General features: G+C 42.0%; 3 protein-coding genes across 4 annotated transcripts in view; 2 read left to right on the top strand and 1 right to left on the bottom strand.

The window, feature by feature from the left end:
• akap12b (A kinase (PRKA) anchor protein 12b) overlaps nt 1–2,593 on the top strand; it is a gene marked incomplete at its 5' end in the record, with an annotated part of 39,371 nt that extends 36,778 nt beyond the window's left edge. For both annotated transcript variants that reach the window (XM_079180632.1, XM_079180633.1), the window contains one exon: nt 258–2,593. The remainder of the gene's footprint in view (nt 1–257) is intronic.
• Nucleotides 2,594–6,033: 3,440 nt separating this feature from the next.
• Nucleotides 6,034–11,165, bottom strand: zbtb2b (zinc finger and BTB domain containing 2b). The gene is made up of 3 exons (XM_079180353.1): nt 11,099–11,165; nt 8,205–8,385; nt 6,034–7,527 (listed from the first exon to the last, which is right to left on the bottom strand). Exons 2-3 carry the CDS (start codon nt 8,375–8,377, stop codon nt 6,108–6,110), a joined length of 1,593 nt encoding a protein of 530 aa, XP_079036479.1. The 5' UTR covers nt 8,378–8,385; nt 11,099–11,165; the 3' UTR covers nt 6,034–6,107.
• Nucleotides 11,166–14,968: 3,803 nt separating this feature from the next.
• Nucleotides 14,969–18,915, top strand: armt1 (acidic residue methyltransferase 1). Its single transcript, XM_079179786.1, has 5 exons — nt 14,969–15,189; nt 15,611–15,716; nt 15,818–16,059; nt 16,247–16,412; nt 16,740–18,915. Exons 1-5 carry the CDS (start codon nt 15,128–15,130, stop codon nt 17,526–17,528), a joined length of 1,365 nt encoding a protein of 454 aa, XP_079035912.1. The 5' UTR covers nt 14,969–15,127; the 3' UTR covers nt 17,529–18,915.
• The last annotated feature ends 228 nt before the right edge of the window (nt 18,916–19,143 follow it).

Here is a 19,143-nt window from a genome sequence, read left to right as displayed (position 1 = left end):
TTTCACAGTTTGCACATCCTGAATCAGTACATCCAACTAATGTGCTGGTCACTTTTGTCCCCACTTCTGTCCCTGGATGGACGGGAGAATGGATAATATTATATTAAAATACAATTATTTAATGATATTCTGGTCCTACAATATCACAAAGATGGACAAAGATGTTTCCAAATATAATGTCAATCTCAGATAGTTTTGTTGTCCAGAGAGTCCGTTCTTTTTCCTAATATCTTGTTTTTGTTTCTCTCCACCTGAAGATACAAGACTGATGCCTGGGAGACACACTGTACCAGGAAGTGAGTGATGAGGGAGAGAGTGAGAGAAAGAGGCTGCTCTGTGGTAACACACTGAGACTGGGTTCCGCCCAGAAAGACTGAGTGACTGAGCAACAACAGCTCCACCTCCCCTTCCACCTGTACTCTAACACCATCCTGCAGCCCTGTCACCACAACGTGACGTCCCACCGCCATATCCTCATCCACTCACTCCCTCTCATACACACACACACAAACACACACACACACACACACACTTAAGCATGTCATGTGCCTCAGAAGCATCCCATCTGGCTTGTAATCGGTGTGATGTATGTTCAGTGTCTCGGCCCCTTTCCATAGTCCTTTTTGCATATGCCTTGAGTCTGCTACCCGGTCAAGTGTGTATCTGTTCTTATGTGTCCGCGTGTGTGTTTGTCCGTGTGTAGTAGGGAGAGTGAGATGGGGTCAGAAGGTGAAGAGATGGAGGACTATTATCTTGTATATTGTATTTATATTTGAGTATTCTTTCATTCATTTGTCTTTTTTTTTTCTTTTCTTTTTTGTTAGGACATTGTTGCCTTGATGTTTTTAAAATTCCCACATTAAGCTGTGATACGTCAGGTATTCTTTTGAGCAACATTATGACAATAGATTTAACGGCTGACGCAACAAAACAAATGTGAGACTGTTGCATATACGTGGCCGGTGTATCACAGCTTCTAATAGTCATATCCAATGATTATTTCAAGACTCTGTAGCAATTGTAACTAAACCATGGTACAAGTGTGATTCCACTGACAGTTAGCGATGACACTGACTGGAGAAAGCCACAAGAGGGCAGAGAGTATGATGATATCCACCACAAATACTTTTGACACATTCTCTTGCCACAATGTGTTTTCACTCTGCACCCCAACAAAATACTGAATAAGCTTCATGTACAGTAGATAAGACAAACAATCACTGCCTGATAAACTGTGAAAAAGACATTGTTACACATTGTTTCATGAAATAATACAATAAATACAATTATAACACCCTCATTGGATCATGCGGCAGAGGTATTTGGTTAACAGTGACATTTAAAGGATGCGTTAGCCATTTTTAAACACTGGAGGAGTCAGACGGTAGAGACGTGCATGTAAGAAACACTTACAAAGCCTATCATGTGTCACAGTGTTTAAAGGCCATGTTTCTGAGTTACTGTGTTACATACTGTATGTATTATTTGTGTCTAGCAATTTTACATTTAACACCTTCCTTACTACACTCTATTTATATTTCTTGATTTTAAAAAAGACAGTATGTTGATGCCCTCTGTTGCCTACAGAAAGTAGTGCACCCTTTAGTCTTCAGTTGATGGTGTCATTTTGGCATCAACTGGGTGATCATGTATGAAAATGTTCTATCCGGTCGTATGGTACCTGCTCCTATGTCGTGTTCTTCACTCAGCATGTTTGCTCAGGTTCATCAAACTGGCACTGGTTGGGGATTCAGAGAGGCACAGACACCGACCGCATGGTGCCAGAAGTAAAGATAAACTCTCATTTTACATTTAATTTAAAAGCCAAATCGAGTTAAGATCAATCCGGGAGTCATGGTCTTTCCATTGCTCCCAGAATAAGGCATGGGTTGCATCCAATTTAAATCATAAGCATTTACTCAGCTGCTTTGAGTCACACATCAAACCTAAGTCACAAGGTCAGAGCTTATTTTGCAAGTTCATTGGCAAAGTGGCGGATGTTTTCATGTGGAGGAATATCTAAAAACATTCCTGGGGTCCAGTTTTACCACCAAAGCAAACGTGACCATGGGCTACACTGGTATTTGTTTATGTCCTACCAAATTTGGCAAACTTGCACTGTGTCAATCATTCAGATATCTTGAGAAGTAACTGTGCGTGCTTCTGTAATAGATCGAGCAGCTATTGAGGCCCACGTTTCACTCAGCTTTATGACCAAACAAGAGAAAGACCAGGAAGTACGGACCCCTGTTAGGTCATCACTTCCCTTTACGTTGACGTGTCACATCAATTCATGCTTTATGTAAAATATAAATGATTAAAAAAGACAGTGAGCTAAAGACTTTTGCTATTGTTCATGTAAAGCATTTAGTTGGGGCACCCGCCCACTTCAGCCTGCTTTTTCTAACACTCTTAACTGTGAACCTGTTAACATTTGTACAGATTGTATACCTACTGTATGTACCTAAAATCATATTGTTATATTAACCAATAACCTGCAGACATTTAGCATAATATTCATGTAGCATGGTCTTAATGATCTTTTATATTTTGCAAGCTGTTAATAGTAAGGATAGAGAAACTTGTCTATATTTCATTCAATAAAGGTATAGAAAATGTGGTGTGTGCCTTGTATTCAACCCTGAATAATTCATAAACAATCACTATAAAGACATTAATAACCACTGGGGCTAAAGATACAACTTAATGCTGACCCATGACCCCAGACGCCAGAAAGTGGAGGCTGTATAAACAGACAATGAATGACAATGTAGTAAAACACAGGCGTGAACAATATAAAATGCATCTTCATGGCGGAAGTTGCAATTGTTGGTAAATACACACTTAAATATTCACTTGTTTTCTGCTTACAATTATATTATAGTGTGCAATAAACCATGTATTAAATGAATGGATGGACAAAAACACCTACAATTATATATAAAAAACACGTCTTTATTGTTCATTGAAAAAAAAAAATTGTTTATACAGAAAATTACTCACATTCCTGAGAACACATATTGAACACAGATGGGCATTGGGGAGTACGATCATCGGTTTGAAATGAAATAATTGCTTCTATAAACAGTGGACAGAAAAGACAATGACTAACTTCTCATCTTCCTGAGATACGGAGATGTTTCAACACCCACATACACGGACCAATATGTTACAAGACTGGTGTGGCAGAAGAACAATTGCAACTTGAAATGAGGAAGGATTTAGACTTTTCAGAAAGCTGTGCATATTTCTGTGCACCGATTAAGCTCTGAGAAATGAAGGTCAGTAGTACAACATTTCAGTTGCCTCAAAAAGAAAACATGGGAGACAAACAAGAATCCTTCCATTAGTAACACTTGGGACAATAAATTCACCGGCATTTGTGTTTTTTTTACCAAAATGTGATGGCATATAAATTTATGGCAAATATGGTCATATGATTGGAAACCACATCACAGAAATACTAGTGAAGATATTACTTCAAATTTGACAGCCGTCTCCCCGAGACCTGAGTAGACAACTAAGACAAACAGCTCCACCTAGCTAATCACTGGGCTCATTGCATCAAAGCAGCAAAGTAGGATTCAAAGTACAAACATCCCACTTAAACCAAATTAGAACTGGGCCTCATCCTCTCTGTCACACACCTGTACTTGAGGCTGGGTGGAATAGGGTCAAAAGAAAAACATATGCATGTCAAACGTACTCGGGATGGGCATTTGTTTCGTATATGTTCAGAAAAAAAATACAAAAAAGATGAAAACTCGTCAATAAATCCAACAAAGACTACATTAAATAATACGTTCTACAACATCCATCAATGAGCTTCTGTGTGGCTTAGTTAAAAACTCTGCTTTAAAATAATATTGCGAATTATATTATCATTAGTCCTTTGAATTGGTCTCCGGGGTGACAAGCAATCACTGCTGTCAGGTCGAAATTTAGAAGACAAATGTCAGACTAAGAAATCAGTTTGTTTTTTGCAGTCTGGTGGGTTGGTTAGTATTTGCAGCAAAAAAGGCAATGTTGTTGCAATAACATTAAGATGCAGAATTTATTTTCCACTGTGAGGAAGAAGTTTTACAAGCCTCCCTAAAATATCATTCATAATTAATATTCAGTCTGTAAAGTAAAAAACAAAAAAAACAAACAAACAGAAACAACTGAACTGAAGACAGTGATACTTTGAATAAACCTGATTAATTGAGAATTCTGTTCCTGCACAACCTGTATTATGCTTCCGTTACACTTGACATGTTTCAGTATGAAAAATCATACAGCTGCTTCACATTAACTCAACATGTATGTAAAGATGTTTTCACAATTTCCGGTCATCAGTAGTTCTTAGGAAGTTTCCGTAATCCCAAACAATGGATGTCCTAAATTACAATTAATGGCATCTTTTATATCCACATAGCACGTGTGTGTCCAGACAGTGGAGGATGTAGAGGAATCACCCTGTCATTTCGTATTTCTTATTAAAGCTAACTGTCCCTGTGTCACACCGTCGTCCCTGCCTGAGTTCACATGATCTCCACACTGACAGGTGGAGCATTCTTATTCCAGCACATCTGCATCATAGACGTTTCAACATGTGGGCCTGCATTGTTTCTCCCACAATGTTTTCAATAAATGACGACTGTTGCAACTACTACTTCCTTTTCTGATTTGTTAAAGAACAAATATTAATGTCAGAAGGTCTTAACAGTACAGAGAAAATGTTTCCCTTTACACAAAATGAATAAGAAGGTTAGCAATAAGCACAAATTTGGCAAGGGGAAGAGACTTAAAATCCGAAATATTTCTTTTGTTATTCTAATCGTGCCCATTCCTTATACATACAATTTTACTAAACCAAATGTAATCCTAGTTTGAAAGCTATTTGTCTACTAATATACGTAAACCTTTGCAATATAAAGTAATCTTTGAAAATATATTGTATTTAAAACTAGAAAAGCATGTCAAACAACAACTATGGGCTTTTAGGAGTGGATTGAAGCAAAGTATATAGAGACAAAATGTACAACATTGTATAGGACAGCCTCCAATCAAGGTGTGTGTCTGAAGAAACACGTTGCTCCTTCAGTCAGCAACAAATACAACAGAAGAAAAAATAAAAAAATGTAATCAAAAGGGGCTCACCTGTAAACACAATGAACACTCTTGCTTGTTGTGACCATTTTTTTAAGTGGCCCAACTCGATTATGAAGAGCAATTGTGCTTTAATTAGATGTAAGGACACAGGAACCAAAATCACACAGACAAGAAAACAGAGTAACAACTAAACAACTAAACGGTTGCTGAGAAGGATGCAAATGATGAAGTCATTACTTAACATTTCAAGTTATTCAACAACCACCAAAACATGAATGGAAGACATATGTACTTTCCTGCATATCAAGCATCTACTCAAAAAAAGGGCACGGATTGTCTCAGGTCTGAATATGTTGTGTGCTTTTAGCTGGAATCATAATCTATACCTGATCTGCAGAACAAGCCTCTCATTTGTGAGCACGAGGAAACAACCCTTCTGTGCAGCTCCTCCTCCTCCTCCTCCTCCTCCTCTCTAGCACAGCAAACTCATCGCACAACATGGCGTGGCCTCCGGAACTGTCTCCGCTTCCTCTTCCTCTGATACTCAAAGTCTGCCTGTGCAGCCTTACCACAACTTTAGCTGTTAAGTAAAAAAAAAAAAAGAATGTGGTACAGCCTGACATGTGAGAGTCTAATACCAATGTACACCAGCTATAAAATGATTAGGTGAAACAAAGTCATAGTAACTTCATCTCCCTTATAGGCAACGCAGCTTTGAGTCACATGTTAAAGTTACTTGCTTTTCTAGTGATGTTGGACTGAACTCCAGAGAGCTATAGGGCATTTACTTCACTATTTTATTCACTTTTTGTCATACTCAGGACCATAAATGTCCAAAATACTGTAACACCCCCCCCCCCCCCCCCCAATTAAACTAATAAAAAACACACAACTGCTTTAGTAGATCGAGGAGCTCAAACATACATACCCTGACTAACTTTACCTTTAGCTTACCTATTAACCACAATTTAGAAAGTAAACATACATGTTAAAGAGGACAAATAGTTTTGGCACTACTCTGCGAGGATTTCCTCAGTCTTTATTGGTTCCAGTGGGGTGCCAGAGTTGGACAAGTCGGAGCCGTCATCTTTGGAGAACTCTTCACGCTGGAGCAGAATCCCCGCGCCCGTGTTTCCCTGCAGCCCCACTAACCCCCCTTGAGTAAAGCACAGGTGTTTGATCACCTCGTTGGGACTGGAGAAGGTGGTCGCACAAATGTTGCACTTGTAAGGCTTCGACGAGCCCAAGAACATCGCCTCCATCTGGCTGCTGTCGTCGCCTGCGGCGCACAGCTCCATGCTCTGCCGGTCCACCATGGTGTAGGTGTCGGCCCCCTGGTTCAGGCACACGTGGCGGGCTGCCTGGTTGGCCCGGCAGAAGCTCTTGCCACACGCGCTGCATTTGAAGGGCTTGCCCGTGTGGATGTACATGTGTTCACGCCAGTGGCTCTTCTGAATAAACTTGCGCCCGCAGGTGGAGCACTCGTACTTCCTGCGCTTCTCTTCCCTGTCCAAGTCGGCGCTCTCTAGGTTGTCGATGTCCGCAATGTCTGACGGAGGTGGCGTGTCTGCCTGAGAATTCAATCCTCCCACCCCCCAGCTAGAAGTGGACACCTCTGCTCGCGGAGAGTCCGAGTTGGTTCCTGAAACGGGCGTTTGCTCGTTGTCACTGATTATCTCTACCCCTGTGGTGGCAGCCAAGGCAACTGACCCGGCCTTAATTCCCTTTAGGACCCTCTCTAAATCTAGCATGCTATGTTCTCCAGTCATGACACTCGAGAGTGCATTGCTGGGCTCAGCTGGCGCCTGCTGTAGAGCATGGGTATGTTGGAGGAGATGCTCCCTCAGCAGGCTTCTCTGGGTGAATCGACTCCGGCACAGATGACAGGAGTAATGCTTCCTAAAGGAGGAGTTCCTCTTCATGATGCTGGGCTTTACATGGAGGATGGCACTGGCTGAGGAACCATCCGCACTTAGCAAGTCCATCCCCGCCTCCTCAACTGTAGGCTTGGCGCCGCTGGTCGAGGCCTCCGCGTCTAGGGGCGAGGAAGCTAGCTTGGACAGTAAGGAATTGGCGTATGAAGCTGTGGCAGCCGGTGTGGACAGATACTTCCCCTCTGAGCTCAGCTGCTCCATGTCGAAGGGAGAGGAGAGCTGCCGTCGAGAGGGCAATCTAGCAGACAGCCCTACCTGTTGGTCAGAGATCTGGATGCCGTAGAGGGAGGTGGAAAGGTTGATGCTGTGCTGCTCAGCGTGGGAATACACAGACTGGCTGGCCTCCTGCAAGAGTGGATAGGCGTGCAGGAATCTGACCCCCTGCTCCAGCCGTGCAGGGTCTATCAACTGGGGTGCGAGCTTGCCTGTGTACATCAGGTTGAGGAGGTAGCTGAAGATATCCGGCTGTATGTCGGCGGCCTTCAGGCGCACACAATCACTGAAACGCAACGACAGTACAGTTAAGTAGTGACTAATGATGGCTGCGGTCTTGATAATATTAGATGATGGTGTCCATTATAAACAGCAGTGACTGCTCCTCATTTCTCTACTATATGAGGAAAAATCTGCGCAAAGCTAGAGTTTGTCTTCTTCAAAAATATTCAAAAAAATAAATCAAATGCTCTGACAAAACGCACTGTAATAAGCCTGTCCAATCCATTCAGGCCTACGGCCTTTTTCGGTTGGATCATTTTGAAAATGTAGCGTACTGTTGCTAGTTTCTTAAGATTACCAATCCTTGCATTAGGTGAATAAATCGGTTTGGGTCTGCATGTACTTCAGTGAGGGAATGTCGCCATAACACATTATCAGGGCAGCAGAGATACCTTGTTCTGATCTTAATGCCCTTACACACACTCCAATTTGTCACCTCAATTCGTTCAATTGATCAAACAATGGCATTAGTTGTGGGTCATCACACTAAAAAGATTTAGATACAGTCCAGCGCTCAACTACAGAGAAACAAAACCCTTCAGTGTTTGACAACATGAGAAGTGAGTGTTATTTTGACATGGCATCTGTAAGTTTTGACAGCACTGATGTGACAACAAAAAGGTATCCAAGCTTGGTATTGAGCTGGTGTCCGATACACCTATTCATACATTCTTCCTTTACCTGTCCTGATGAATGAAGAGCATTCTGAAGTAGTTGGAGAAGGCCGCAAGGACAGCTTTGTGGGCTTTGAAGAAGACATCTCCTATAGCCACAGTGCAGTCGCACAGGAAGCCAAACTCCCTCTGAGCGTTAAGCTGCTGCAGCAGGATAAGACCATGGTTGGCCAACTCCATTCTTCAACCTGCACAAAAGACGCACAGACACACACACACAAGCAGCAATGAGTTTCCTGTCTGGAAGGAGACCAGAGTTTATTGTGACCACAAAGTGTCAGGCTGACGGGGGTGATCTAACGACCTTGTAAAGGCTAGCTTAACACAACAGTAAAGAGTCTAATGTCACAGAACATTATGCCAATTAATGGTGCGACTCAGCAAAACAAAAAACACCCCAGTCTAATGTGTTTCCCTGTATTGTACAAGTGGGAATTTGGACACGTTTTGCAATGTTAATAATTAAGAGTAAAAAATCAATGACAACCAGAGTGGTCAGAGAGAGGGTTCTCTATTGATCTCTTATTGTGAGAATACCCTTCTCATAGAAACCCTTTGATGATGGTATGGTTAGCACTAAACATGCACGCTAATTACTGTGCAAAGGGTTCATCTATTCTATATACCCCTCTAATGTTCAACCTGGCTTTACAGGAATTGAGCTGCCCCCGAAACATCAGTGAGAGACAATGAAAACAAGTAGATGAAATAGAGTTTGTTATCACTACAGCTCTTGTCTCTTTGAAGACTTTGAGGAAACATCCTTTTGCAGGACATGGTCCAGATGGAGCCCAAGCCGTCCAAACTCAATCTCAAGGGACATTTCAGAGCTCTGTGCGTTCTGCTGACCAATAAGATGGGTGTCGTTGACCTTAAAGGTCACTGGAAGACTACAAGGGCTCCAGGCCATCACATGATTTGGGGTGTTGACACACATTCCTAAAAGCAGAACTGGTTCTACCCCCCTTCCAGTGGAGAATGAAGACAGCCTGTGGGCAGGGCGACTCTCCTTTCTCCAGACCTTTCTCCACACCACACAGCCTGAGGCATGAAGCTACCAAGACAGAAGATGATGGATACCTCACCAGCCAATTCACCTCCAATAATCAGAATTAATTCCTCTGCATATTCGCTGCTGTTGACTAAAGCACCGATAAAGCCCCCTGCACATGTGTATTTCATCAGAGGGGTCAGAGTGCAAAGACATTGGCACTGCAGCGCTCCAGGAAAAGGCTAGGTTTCCGGATCTTGTGCGAGGGGGATACAGCAACAGTAGTCACTCAAGATGCAAAGTACACAGCATCAACCATGCTCTTGTCACACTTAACTTCAATATACCTGCAGTTGCCAGGTTATTAGGTACAGCTAGCAAATAATGCAGTCTATTACAACAGTATATTATATATACTGAGCCAAACACTCCCTGCTTCCAGCTTCTTAAATGTGAAATGTGCTGCTTTTCGGATACATGACAGTAACGTGGTAATCTTTTAGTTTAGGACTGCTGGTCAGAGAAAACTATTAATTATATCATGAATATGTCACCGTAGTTCCTTAGAAATTAGAGTAGGAATTTTTCACTATTTTTGGACATTTTATAGATAATAATCCACAGACTAAACATCTCTCTTTATAATGCTATTTACGTCATTGAGAATAGACTAGATATTAGAAATACCGCTCAGTATAATTCAGATGCACCATGGCCAGTTAAAAAATGTAAGATTATAACCTTCATAAAAAATTTTAAACTGAGTTTACTCATCTCGTCAGTACAGTAACATGCTGCAGCTCACCCTCTCTGCAGCATTCCCAACACCTCTAATAAACAAGACATGTTTTTATTAATGGTTGCCCTGACCCTTTTGCAGTTGCAGCCCTAATACTTAACTAATTCTGTTAAAATGATTGTGAGCTGCACATATCTTTTTTTTTTTTTTTTATCCCGATCTGAATTCAACAACATGTGACAGTAGTACAAGAAATAAACACATTTTCACTGCCAGTTAATCCACATCTAAACAGCAATATTTCCTTTAACTTACAAAAATAACATAATTTATACCATTGTATACATTTTCAACAATATCAGCTTTACACTGATTCCTTGTTAAAGCTTTTTAGCAGTCTGTATCTCTTCCTGGTGTAGTTTGGATTGTTCCAGATGTTTAAATGGATTTACATGGACCCAGAAAGGCTTTAGTTTGTAACCTCTAGTATGGTTTGCCTCCAGCTCAGCCTCCAACATTTTGGTTGGTTGGTGGCTCCACAGATCTTTTACAATTTCTTAAAGTAATATTATGAATATGTGACTGATTGGCAGTACCATTGATCAACTATCGATCCTGTGAATTCAACTTGTATTCACATGATCCGGTCAGTTAGCCACAGTAGCCTACCATGCGTTAATCAACACCGACTTGTTTGCAACAATAAAGCACCGCCCCTGATGTGATGTAGACACGTGGAATAGTTACTTCCGTAGAGAGATTTACTGTTATTCTGAATATACACCGTTTAAACGGCCCGCGAGGAAGGTAAACACAGTACGGGAATAAAACAGAATAATTATGCTAATAAAACAATAACATGTAAAGTACACGAAGCGCTGTAACAGGGGGAATAGCCTCTAAAGCGAGCGCGCCGAGACTGTTCCTGCCTCGGGTCTCTCGCGGCTGCTATTGCTAGCGAGAGAAAACGGACATGCACGCACGCGAGCGCGCGCGCACACACAACACACACACGCGGGGAAAGAGAGCAAGGGGGATGGGGTTGGTCACGAACGCGTTTCTTTTAACTTCCCCGTGACAATTACAGTTAGTCGAAGCGCACACAAGTAACCAAATAACGCACGACTACCGGCACACGAATGGGAGAGTGTGTAGGTACGAACAGCCGTACCTGCGACTCCGGTGTAAATCCGTGGAGTTTGCCGCGTCGCCGTTGTTTGTTTGTTACCGGGGACTCGTCCGTCCTCTTCTGGGCTCGCAGCGGCTTGTACTGTTGCTAGCAGACGCAGCATTCGTTGGCGGCGGAGAGGGTCGTCCGTCGTTGTTTTCCGGTTAGGGGTTTTACGTTACAATCACATGACTGTGGGTAAAAAAACAGCCGTTGTAAAAAATCCGTTGAGCAAGGGGGCGGTTGAGTTAACGTTAATTTTCCGCACTGTGTAACCGCCGTGAGATCAACCACCGCTAGCCAGTTTTTTTTTTGACAGCCGGTGAGTTTGAACATTAACAGCTAACAGCTACGCTGACTCACCGTGTGGTTGTTAATCGGCCCTGTCTCTGCCGTTAACGACACGTTAAACACCGAAGTGTGGCATACATACGGGTGTTGTTGACTCTCACCGAAATAACGAAGTAATTACTTTTTTCACACAGTCGAATCATATTTAGCATTTTCGGTTGAAGCTAAGGCAACACCAGATTTTCAATAAGTTACAGGTATGAATACAAGTAATGTGAGCGTATACATTTTATACATATTCAGTGAACGTTATGGCAATATCAAAGCAAGGCTGTAGCCTTAATAACACGAATATTAAGATATCCTTATAGACTATATCAAAATCTATATATGGCCACTATTAAAGCACGTTTCCCCTTTTTAATGACTGTGTAATAAACAATTATGATTCTGAATGAGATTAGGAGATAAAACAAAATGCTACAAAGTAATAAGTCACAAAATAATAACAATGTAAAAAGTATATGAAACAAACTTTGGTAAAGTACATTTGGCTGAGAATTAATTAATTGTATTCTGATAAGTATGTTTAATTAATTTATTCTCTGAAGTTTTGATCTCAAAGACTAGTATTAGTAGAGACTGATGAAAACAGACAATAAAAATAGATTTTAAAAAGATAGTCAGTTTTGAGTGTAGAGTGTAATAGAGTACAGTAATTTACCTCTGACACTCATAGAATATAATTTTAAAGCCTTGTTTTTTATTTGTTTAGTTGAAAATCTTGAATTATAAACAATTGTTCTACTGTAGTCTTATTTGTTCTATACTTGAGACCATCATGTTGGTAACAATGTCATGTGAAAACTACAGTAAGGCCATAAGGCAAGGCAGGTTAATATATATATATAGCTCAATTCATACTCTGAGGCAATTGCAAAGTGTTTTATATAAACTGAAGATTTATAAGGATAACTGATCAGCTGAATTTGGTTTTTGGTTTTTAGGGGACTGAATTCCCCCGTGACATGGCTACTATAGGTCTATTTATGGATACAGGATGTGATTCCCACAAAACATATTAACTGTATGACACAAGATATTGAATACAGGTTCAACAAATGTTCATACGAGACAATATTGAACACTGGTTTGTAGTTTGTATGTGTCACTATTAGATTATTATGTTTTGATGTTAGACTACATGCAGTTTGGCCATCCTTTTTCTGCTTCCTTTTAAATTGTGATGTTGCACTCATTTCCAAGCACCTTATGTGTAAAGGAAATCTATAAACTGATGCCAATATCTAGAAGAAAATACTTTTATTAAAACGCTGCTGTTATGAGCTGCACAACAGCATTTAACAAACCTGTGCATATTAACCTAGGTTCCCCCTTGCATACCGTAAACAGTGTCACAACTGCGTAAGTTTTAAACAGTGTCATTAAGTCGAATAACCTTAAAATCACACCAACAGCAAACAGAATTTTTGTGAGTTGTTTCTTTTGTGTGAAAATAGTAATTACAGCCGCTTCCTGTAGCCTACACTCCGTATGGGGTCTTAAATTACAGCTGTTATTTTGTAATCCCAACAAAGGGTTGCCTGCCTGTGAATTGGTCAGCTCAAATGTCGATGGAAAACCTCTTATATAGAAGGAAGTACCAGAAGAGGGAAGTAGTGGAGGTCTTGGAAATAGATTTCAACCACAGCACACATGGCCTGCACAGTAAGAGTAGGAACACCTTCTCGCACAAACGCACTTTGGATCAATATTTGGTCATCAGATGTTGCCCCATAGTGTAAAGACCAATTTTTTTTACCAGACATGTCATTACAGAGTTGCTTTTTTTTTTTTAGCCTTAGGACAGGGAGTCCACAGGAGGACCAGATTAGGCAAGTTGCAGCTCTGTAAACGCTTACTCGGCAGTCAGAGAATAGGTAGGGAGTTTATTTGTTAAGGTTACAGGAGACAGGATACATGGAAGGGGGTAGAAATGTCTCTTAAGCAGGCCCTGAAGACCTTAAGTCTCTGTCCTGTCAACAAACAATAGACCTAGATCTGATCCTAATTAGCTTATAAAAATGTAGGCCTGTGGGGGTACGAAATGTCTCACAAGAATCACAAGCAAAAGATTGATTGATGCCACTGGTAGAGTAGATGGTAATGACTACAGAACACAAGCATGTTTACTCTACTGAAAGGTCCACAGCAGGGGTTTATTGAAAGAAGCAGATCAACTGTTACCACATGGCTCATTGTTTTTCTTAATCATTAAAATATATATATTATTATCATTTGTAATGCTCCACCATTAGGAGAAGTCTGTCCTGTCTGCTTCTGTACATATGGCTTCCTTATGCCCTATTAATCAATCTCCTGCTTCTTTTTCTCAGAGGAGCTCATTCAAAAGACAAGCAGACTGGACTTTCACATGACTGCCACTGATTTAAACTAAATTGATTTTTCCTGCATAATGCATTTTACAGTAAGTACACAAGTACAGCAAAGACTGCGTGAAATTGCTTTAAAACGTAAAAGTATGGCGAGATTTACTCCGATTTGGCCGTTTCCTGACGTCAGGGCACAATTTACACACGACATAGTAGTTGCTCAATCCTCCTGTTGCGTTAGAGGACTGTGGTGAGCTGAAACACCTGTTTAAACAGCGCCTTTAACGTTGCCCCCCACCCCCCCCTTCATGGCCTGTTTTGAAACCGGAGTGGTGAGTCACTCCTTTCTCGGTTTAGAAAAACAGATCCGGCCAGGCTGGGGCCCCGGCTGGGGGATGGGAGGCCGGCGGTGGATGAACACCGGAGGTGGACGCAGCTGGACTCCCACTCCCAAGGACCCCACATCCTGACAACGGCCCGCCGTGTTCCCATAGTGACCGGGGCTGATCTGAAAGTGGAAACACCGCCAGAATGAATTGATGTGCGTGCTTTTTACCGGCCTAGTAATCGTGGGTGCAGCGAATCAATTGGTCATGTTCTGCAGAAAGAACACCCAGAGTGGGGAGACCTTCTCCAAAAGGCACTATATTCATATAAGTTTATATATCCACGAATATTAGCTTAGTATTTAATCAGGGTCTCCACCAAGGACTCGCTAGGAATCGGTCTACCCCCCTCCTTCTTTTCCCGCCAAAAGCCTCAGGGGCGCGAGGGGGGGGGGGGGGGGTCGAATTCTCCTGATAGAGCGAATCAATGTCTCCATGACAACCGTTGCTCTGGACGACTAGGGATGCTCGGGGTGCTGCTGCTGCCGCAACAACAGGGGGTCATGCGCAATGCGGCAGCGCGCGTACCCGTCTGTGATCCCCCATCCACCCCAGAAATGTTAATGTTGAAAGTCTTTCAACGCTGAAGGCTCACGTGGGCTAAAGGAAGTGAGTTACCCCCAATTAAACAAGGCGCGAGGTATCATCTTTAAGGTTTAATGGCAGCCTCAACGTGCACGGGGACACACAACTTGCCAACTTTGCAGTTTACACATTAACCGCTAGATGGCAGCATCGCCTCCTAAATAAAACCCGGGTTCTACAAGGAACCAGGAAATAAATGTTCAAATGTAATACACTTGTTTCCAGGAACAGACTTCTAGCTTGATACGATCTGCTTGGCCACAGAACGTCCATAGTCACACGTCGCGTTCGAGCCTCAAGCGGACCCCCTAAACTTTGTACCTGTCCTGGACATTTTATCCATAAAGTTTGAATTTGAACCGACTCCCACTGCTACAATGATGGCGGCTGATCGAACGGTGCACGGAGTTCCGCCTTCACTGTCTGCTAAAGTGGTCGGGTATGTCAATGGTTCCTCTAACAGCTTGTTCACCATGTTAAATAATGTGGCTAACTAACGCTACACTGCTGCGTCACAGCGGCTACGACTGTCGTGTTTAAACCAGCAGCGGCGTTAGCTTATTGCTAACAGACATGCACGAAGTTGGTATTTAACGCTATAACTTTACTGAGTGTACACATGCAAGCTTATAATGTTGACTCAGTCAACTTGAATGTATTTTTTTTGACGGTTTCGTTGTATAAGCAAGTATGGTTTTGCAGTAGAAAAGTCTACAAAGTAAGGGCTCACGTTAACTTTACGTCTTGCTAGGTTAATTAGCATGCTAGCTCACGAGTGCATACACCTGCTAATGTTGGAACGATAATACCAGGAAGTGTCAGTGTAACGTCAGTGGCTAACTCATACCGTTTCTCTGCAGGTCATTTGCCTATTTGACTGTGAGAGACAGATTGCCGACCATCCTGACTAAAGTTATAGATACAATACATCGCAACAAAAACAAGTTTTTTGAAGAATATGGAGAGGTAAGCATTGTTATTGATGAATTGAATTCGAGTTGTTTTTTTTGATCAACTACTTGTTTTCTTCAGCTGTGTGTTTCCTCTTCCTCTTTACTCTCACACAGGAAGGTATCCAGGCAGAGAAGCAGACAATAGGTCTGCTGTCTAAGATGAGGAATGAGCTGCAGACAGATAAGCCAGTTCTAGAGCTGACGGATGGTCTGCAAGACACAGAGTGCTGGAATCAGTACCTGCAGAGACAACAGAAGATGCACGGAGACGAGGATTCTGTCAGCTGGTTCAAGTCTCCATGGCTCTATGTGGAGTGCTACATGTACCGCAGAGTACACGAGGCCCTCTGGCTCAAGTGAGAATATATGCATTTTACAATGGTATCTGTTGCTGCCCTATTAACGGTATATTTCTCTGCAGCTATGCATTACTTAATTATATTTGTTTTGTCTTCGATGGAACCGCCCATCTTCAGTTTTTCTGTTGCTTTACAATCTGTTCTTGTCCTCTGGTCATGATTCTATTCGATTTTTTTCTTTCAGTCCTCCCATCAGTGACTACGACGTCTTTAACGAGGGAAAGACTCAGAGCTTTTTTGAGTCTCAGCAGGCTATGATCGCCTTATGTACATACTTGGAGGGCGTCAACAAGAATATGGAGGAACTCTCCAAGAATCAGCTGCATGAGCATTTCGACAAACTGCTGCAGGTAAGCGAAGGTCTTTTATACCAGCCTAATACGTAACAATCAAGTGAGTAAAGGTAAAAGGAGCAGTATTCATCAGTGTTATTGATGAACCCATAGATACTTATTACCCTACTCTGCAGTAGTTCCCCTTTATGGAAGATTTTAGTGTCTTTTAGGGTAGTTTTTTGTTTTAACTTAAATGTTTTAACCTCCTTTCCGTATGACAAATGTGATGAATGTATGACGTCATACTAAATAATCTATCCATTCTCTAATTTATCCTATTCAGGGTCACAAGTGGACACATTACAATTGGTTTGTGTTTAACTTTGATTTGATTTTTCCTAGGTTTCTCTATGGGGGAACAAGTGTGATCTGTCCATCTCTGCTGGCCAAGACAACTCCCAGAAGACCAGTCCAATAGACTCCCTGAACAGCCTGCAACCCTTCATCTTGGTGAATGACTCCAACATGGTGTGGTCTACTCTGCTTTCCGCTCAGAGGCCCGGACAATCTGAGAAAACCGCTGCAGTCAGAGTGGACATTGTTCTAGACAATTCTGGCTTTGAGTTATTCACTGACTTGGTCTTAGCAGATTTCCTGGTTTCCTCCCACCTTGCCAATGAGGTCCATTTTCATGGCAAATCCATCCCATGGTTTGTCTCTGATGTCACAGCCAACGATTTTCAGTGGACCATCCGGCAGACCACGGCGGCCAATCACAGGTGGATGTCAAAGACTGGTGTCCAGTGGAAGAGCCACCTGAAGGAGGGCGCGTGGTCCTATCACGATCATCCCTTCTGGACAACGCCCCATGAGTTTTGTGACATGGAAGCTGATGCTCCGGACCTGTACGCGACCCTGCAGGGGGCCGACCTGGTGCTGTTTAAGGGCGATCTCAACTACAGGAAGCTGACGGGGGACAGGGAGTGGGATCACGCGGTGGGCTTCGATACTGCGCTACGGGGCTTTGGGCCTGCACCGCTGTGTAGCCTGAGGACTCTTAAGGCCAACGTTCAGGTCGGTCTGCAGCCGGGCCAAGGGGAGAAGCTCGGCTCCCAAGATCCTGATTGGATGACCAGCAGCAAATACGCTGTCATTCAGTTCTCCAGCTCAAAGTGTGAACAGAAAGACTGACCTCAGGACCTCACTGGGAAGACGTGGATTCATAAGAACATTACAGTAAGAAGCACCATAAGAAGGAGTTCCCTTTAACACCAAGTCTTTGTTCCTCCTCGTCGGTTAGCACTGCGTCATGGTTGATACAGAAATATTTAGTTATTATCACAATACATTTGTACCATGTCATACTTAAAATGTTAGCACTTTAGATCTTAATGTGTCCTCATGATTAGAATACAATTGTTTACGGTGATAAATTTATCCTCAGAGGTAACAAATTATGGCAAAAAGCTAATGTGTTGTGCACAATGTATTAAGGGAATATGTTTACAGGTTATTAGATGCTGTTAAGTATTTTTGAGTAAGAATTGGGCTTTATAAATCTGCAGCAATACCTTTCCTTTTGCATGCAGTTGATTAACTCAATAGAGCTTTTTTCTGTTTCAACTCGGCTCAGGTTGTGTTTTTGTTGCATTGGTGTCATTGATATGCATGTATCACAACATGCAGACGGCCATTTAAATTCAGCTACAGCAGATCATAACATTGTTGAGTTTGAAAGCCTGGTAGACTGTTATTGGGGCCGCGTAACAATAACAGTGACAGTGTGTGCTTGTTTTGTTTAAAATGGCAACCCAGACCTTCATAGATGAACGTGTTATGTCATGTACATTTTCAGCATCAGCACCTCGGAGGTGATGTGAACTGGATTCTTCTGCTGGGTGGAGTGATATCATTTTCATTAAAGGGTTTGATTTAATAAAGAACTGCAGAACTGGTCTGTTCTTCCCCCACTGTGGTACTTTACAAACATTATAGATACAACATTTTGATCTAGTATATGAAGCCGCATGGTTTATTACTCTCAAATCTGTTCAAATGAAGCGACGGTATTTTTAGCATCGGTACACAGATAATACTCCACCAGTAGACCGCTTAAATGTTCACCAGTTGTGTGACATTGTTCATTGATACTTTATAACAGTTGTTGACCTTTCATGTGCTCCGGGTCAGTGTGGACCCAGGAAAACAGCTGGAAATGCTGAAACATGTGCATTACAATCCCAGAATGAGCTGGGAGAGCTGAATGGCATCCTTAAGGCCGCTGACACGCTTTGTTAATGAGGTCCGTCATGAAAGATTAGATGAATCGCGACGAGACGCAGCCAATCTTCAGCCATTTAGGTGATTTTAGCCATTTCATTTTCTCATGCTTTCTCATTCAACACAGTTTTCGTTTTATTCCAGGGGAAATGCAAAAAAAAAGAAATTTATCATCAGGGCTACTTGTTTTCCACTTGACCTGACATGTCCTGAAAATTGGGCTGTTTACTCAAGAAAGACGTTGCACAGAGAAGAGAAAATGAAGTCCCTGTGACAAATGCTCAGCTTGTCCTCAGTTGGGGGGGGGGGGTTTGCTTCTGATCATCTTTATGAATTTCTGGCATTATTGACAGTCTGTCAGCTGTTTCATACAGAAATAAGTCTATTCAAGATGTTCATTGTTTTTTTTTCGACATTGAACTCCTTGTTTGTGGTTTTATTTCACACTTTTCATGAATGTTGGAAAATAGTTTCTTAGTTTTCTTAGTATTTAAGCTCACAAGGTTTTCTTGATGCCTGGTCCCAA

This window comes from Pholis gunnellus (assembly GCF_910591455.1).
Source record: "Pholis gunnellus genome assembly, chromosome: 19".
Classification (NCBI taxonomy): Eukaryota; Metazoa; Chordata; class Actinopteri; order Perciformes; family Pholidae; genus Pholis; species Pholis gunnellus.
The sequence above is the reverse complement of the archived record's forward strand: the minus strand, read 5'-3'. Positions and strand labels throughout refer to the sequence as shown.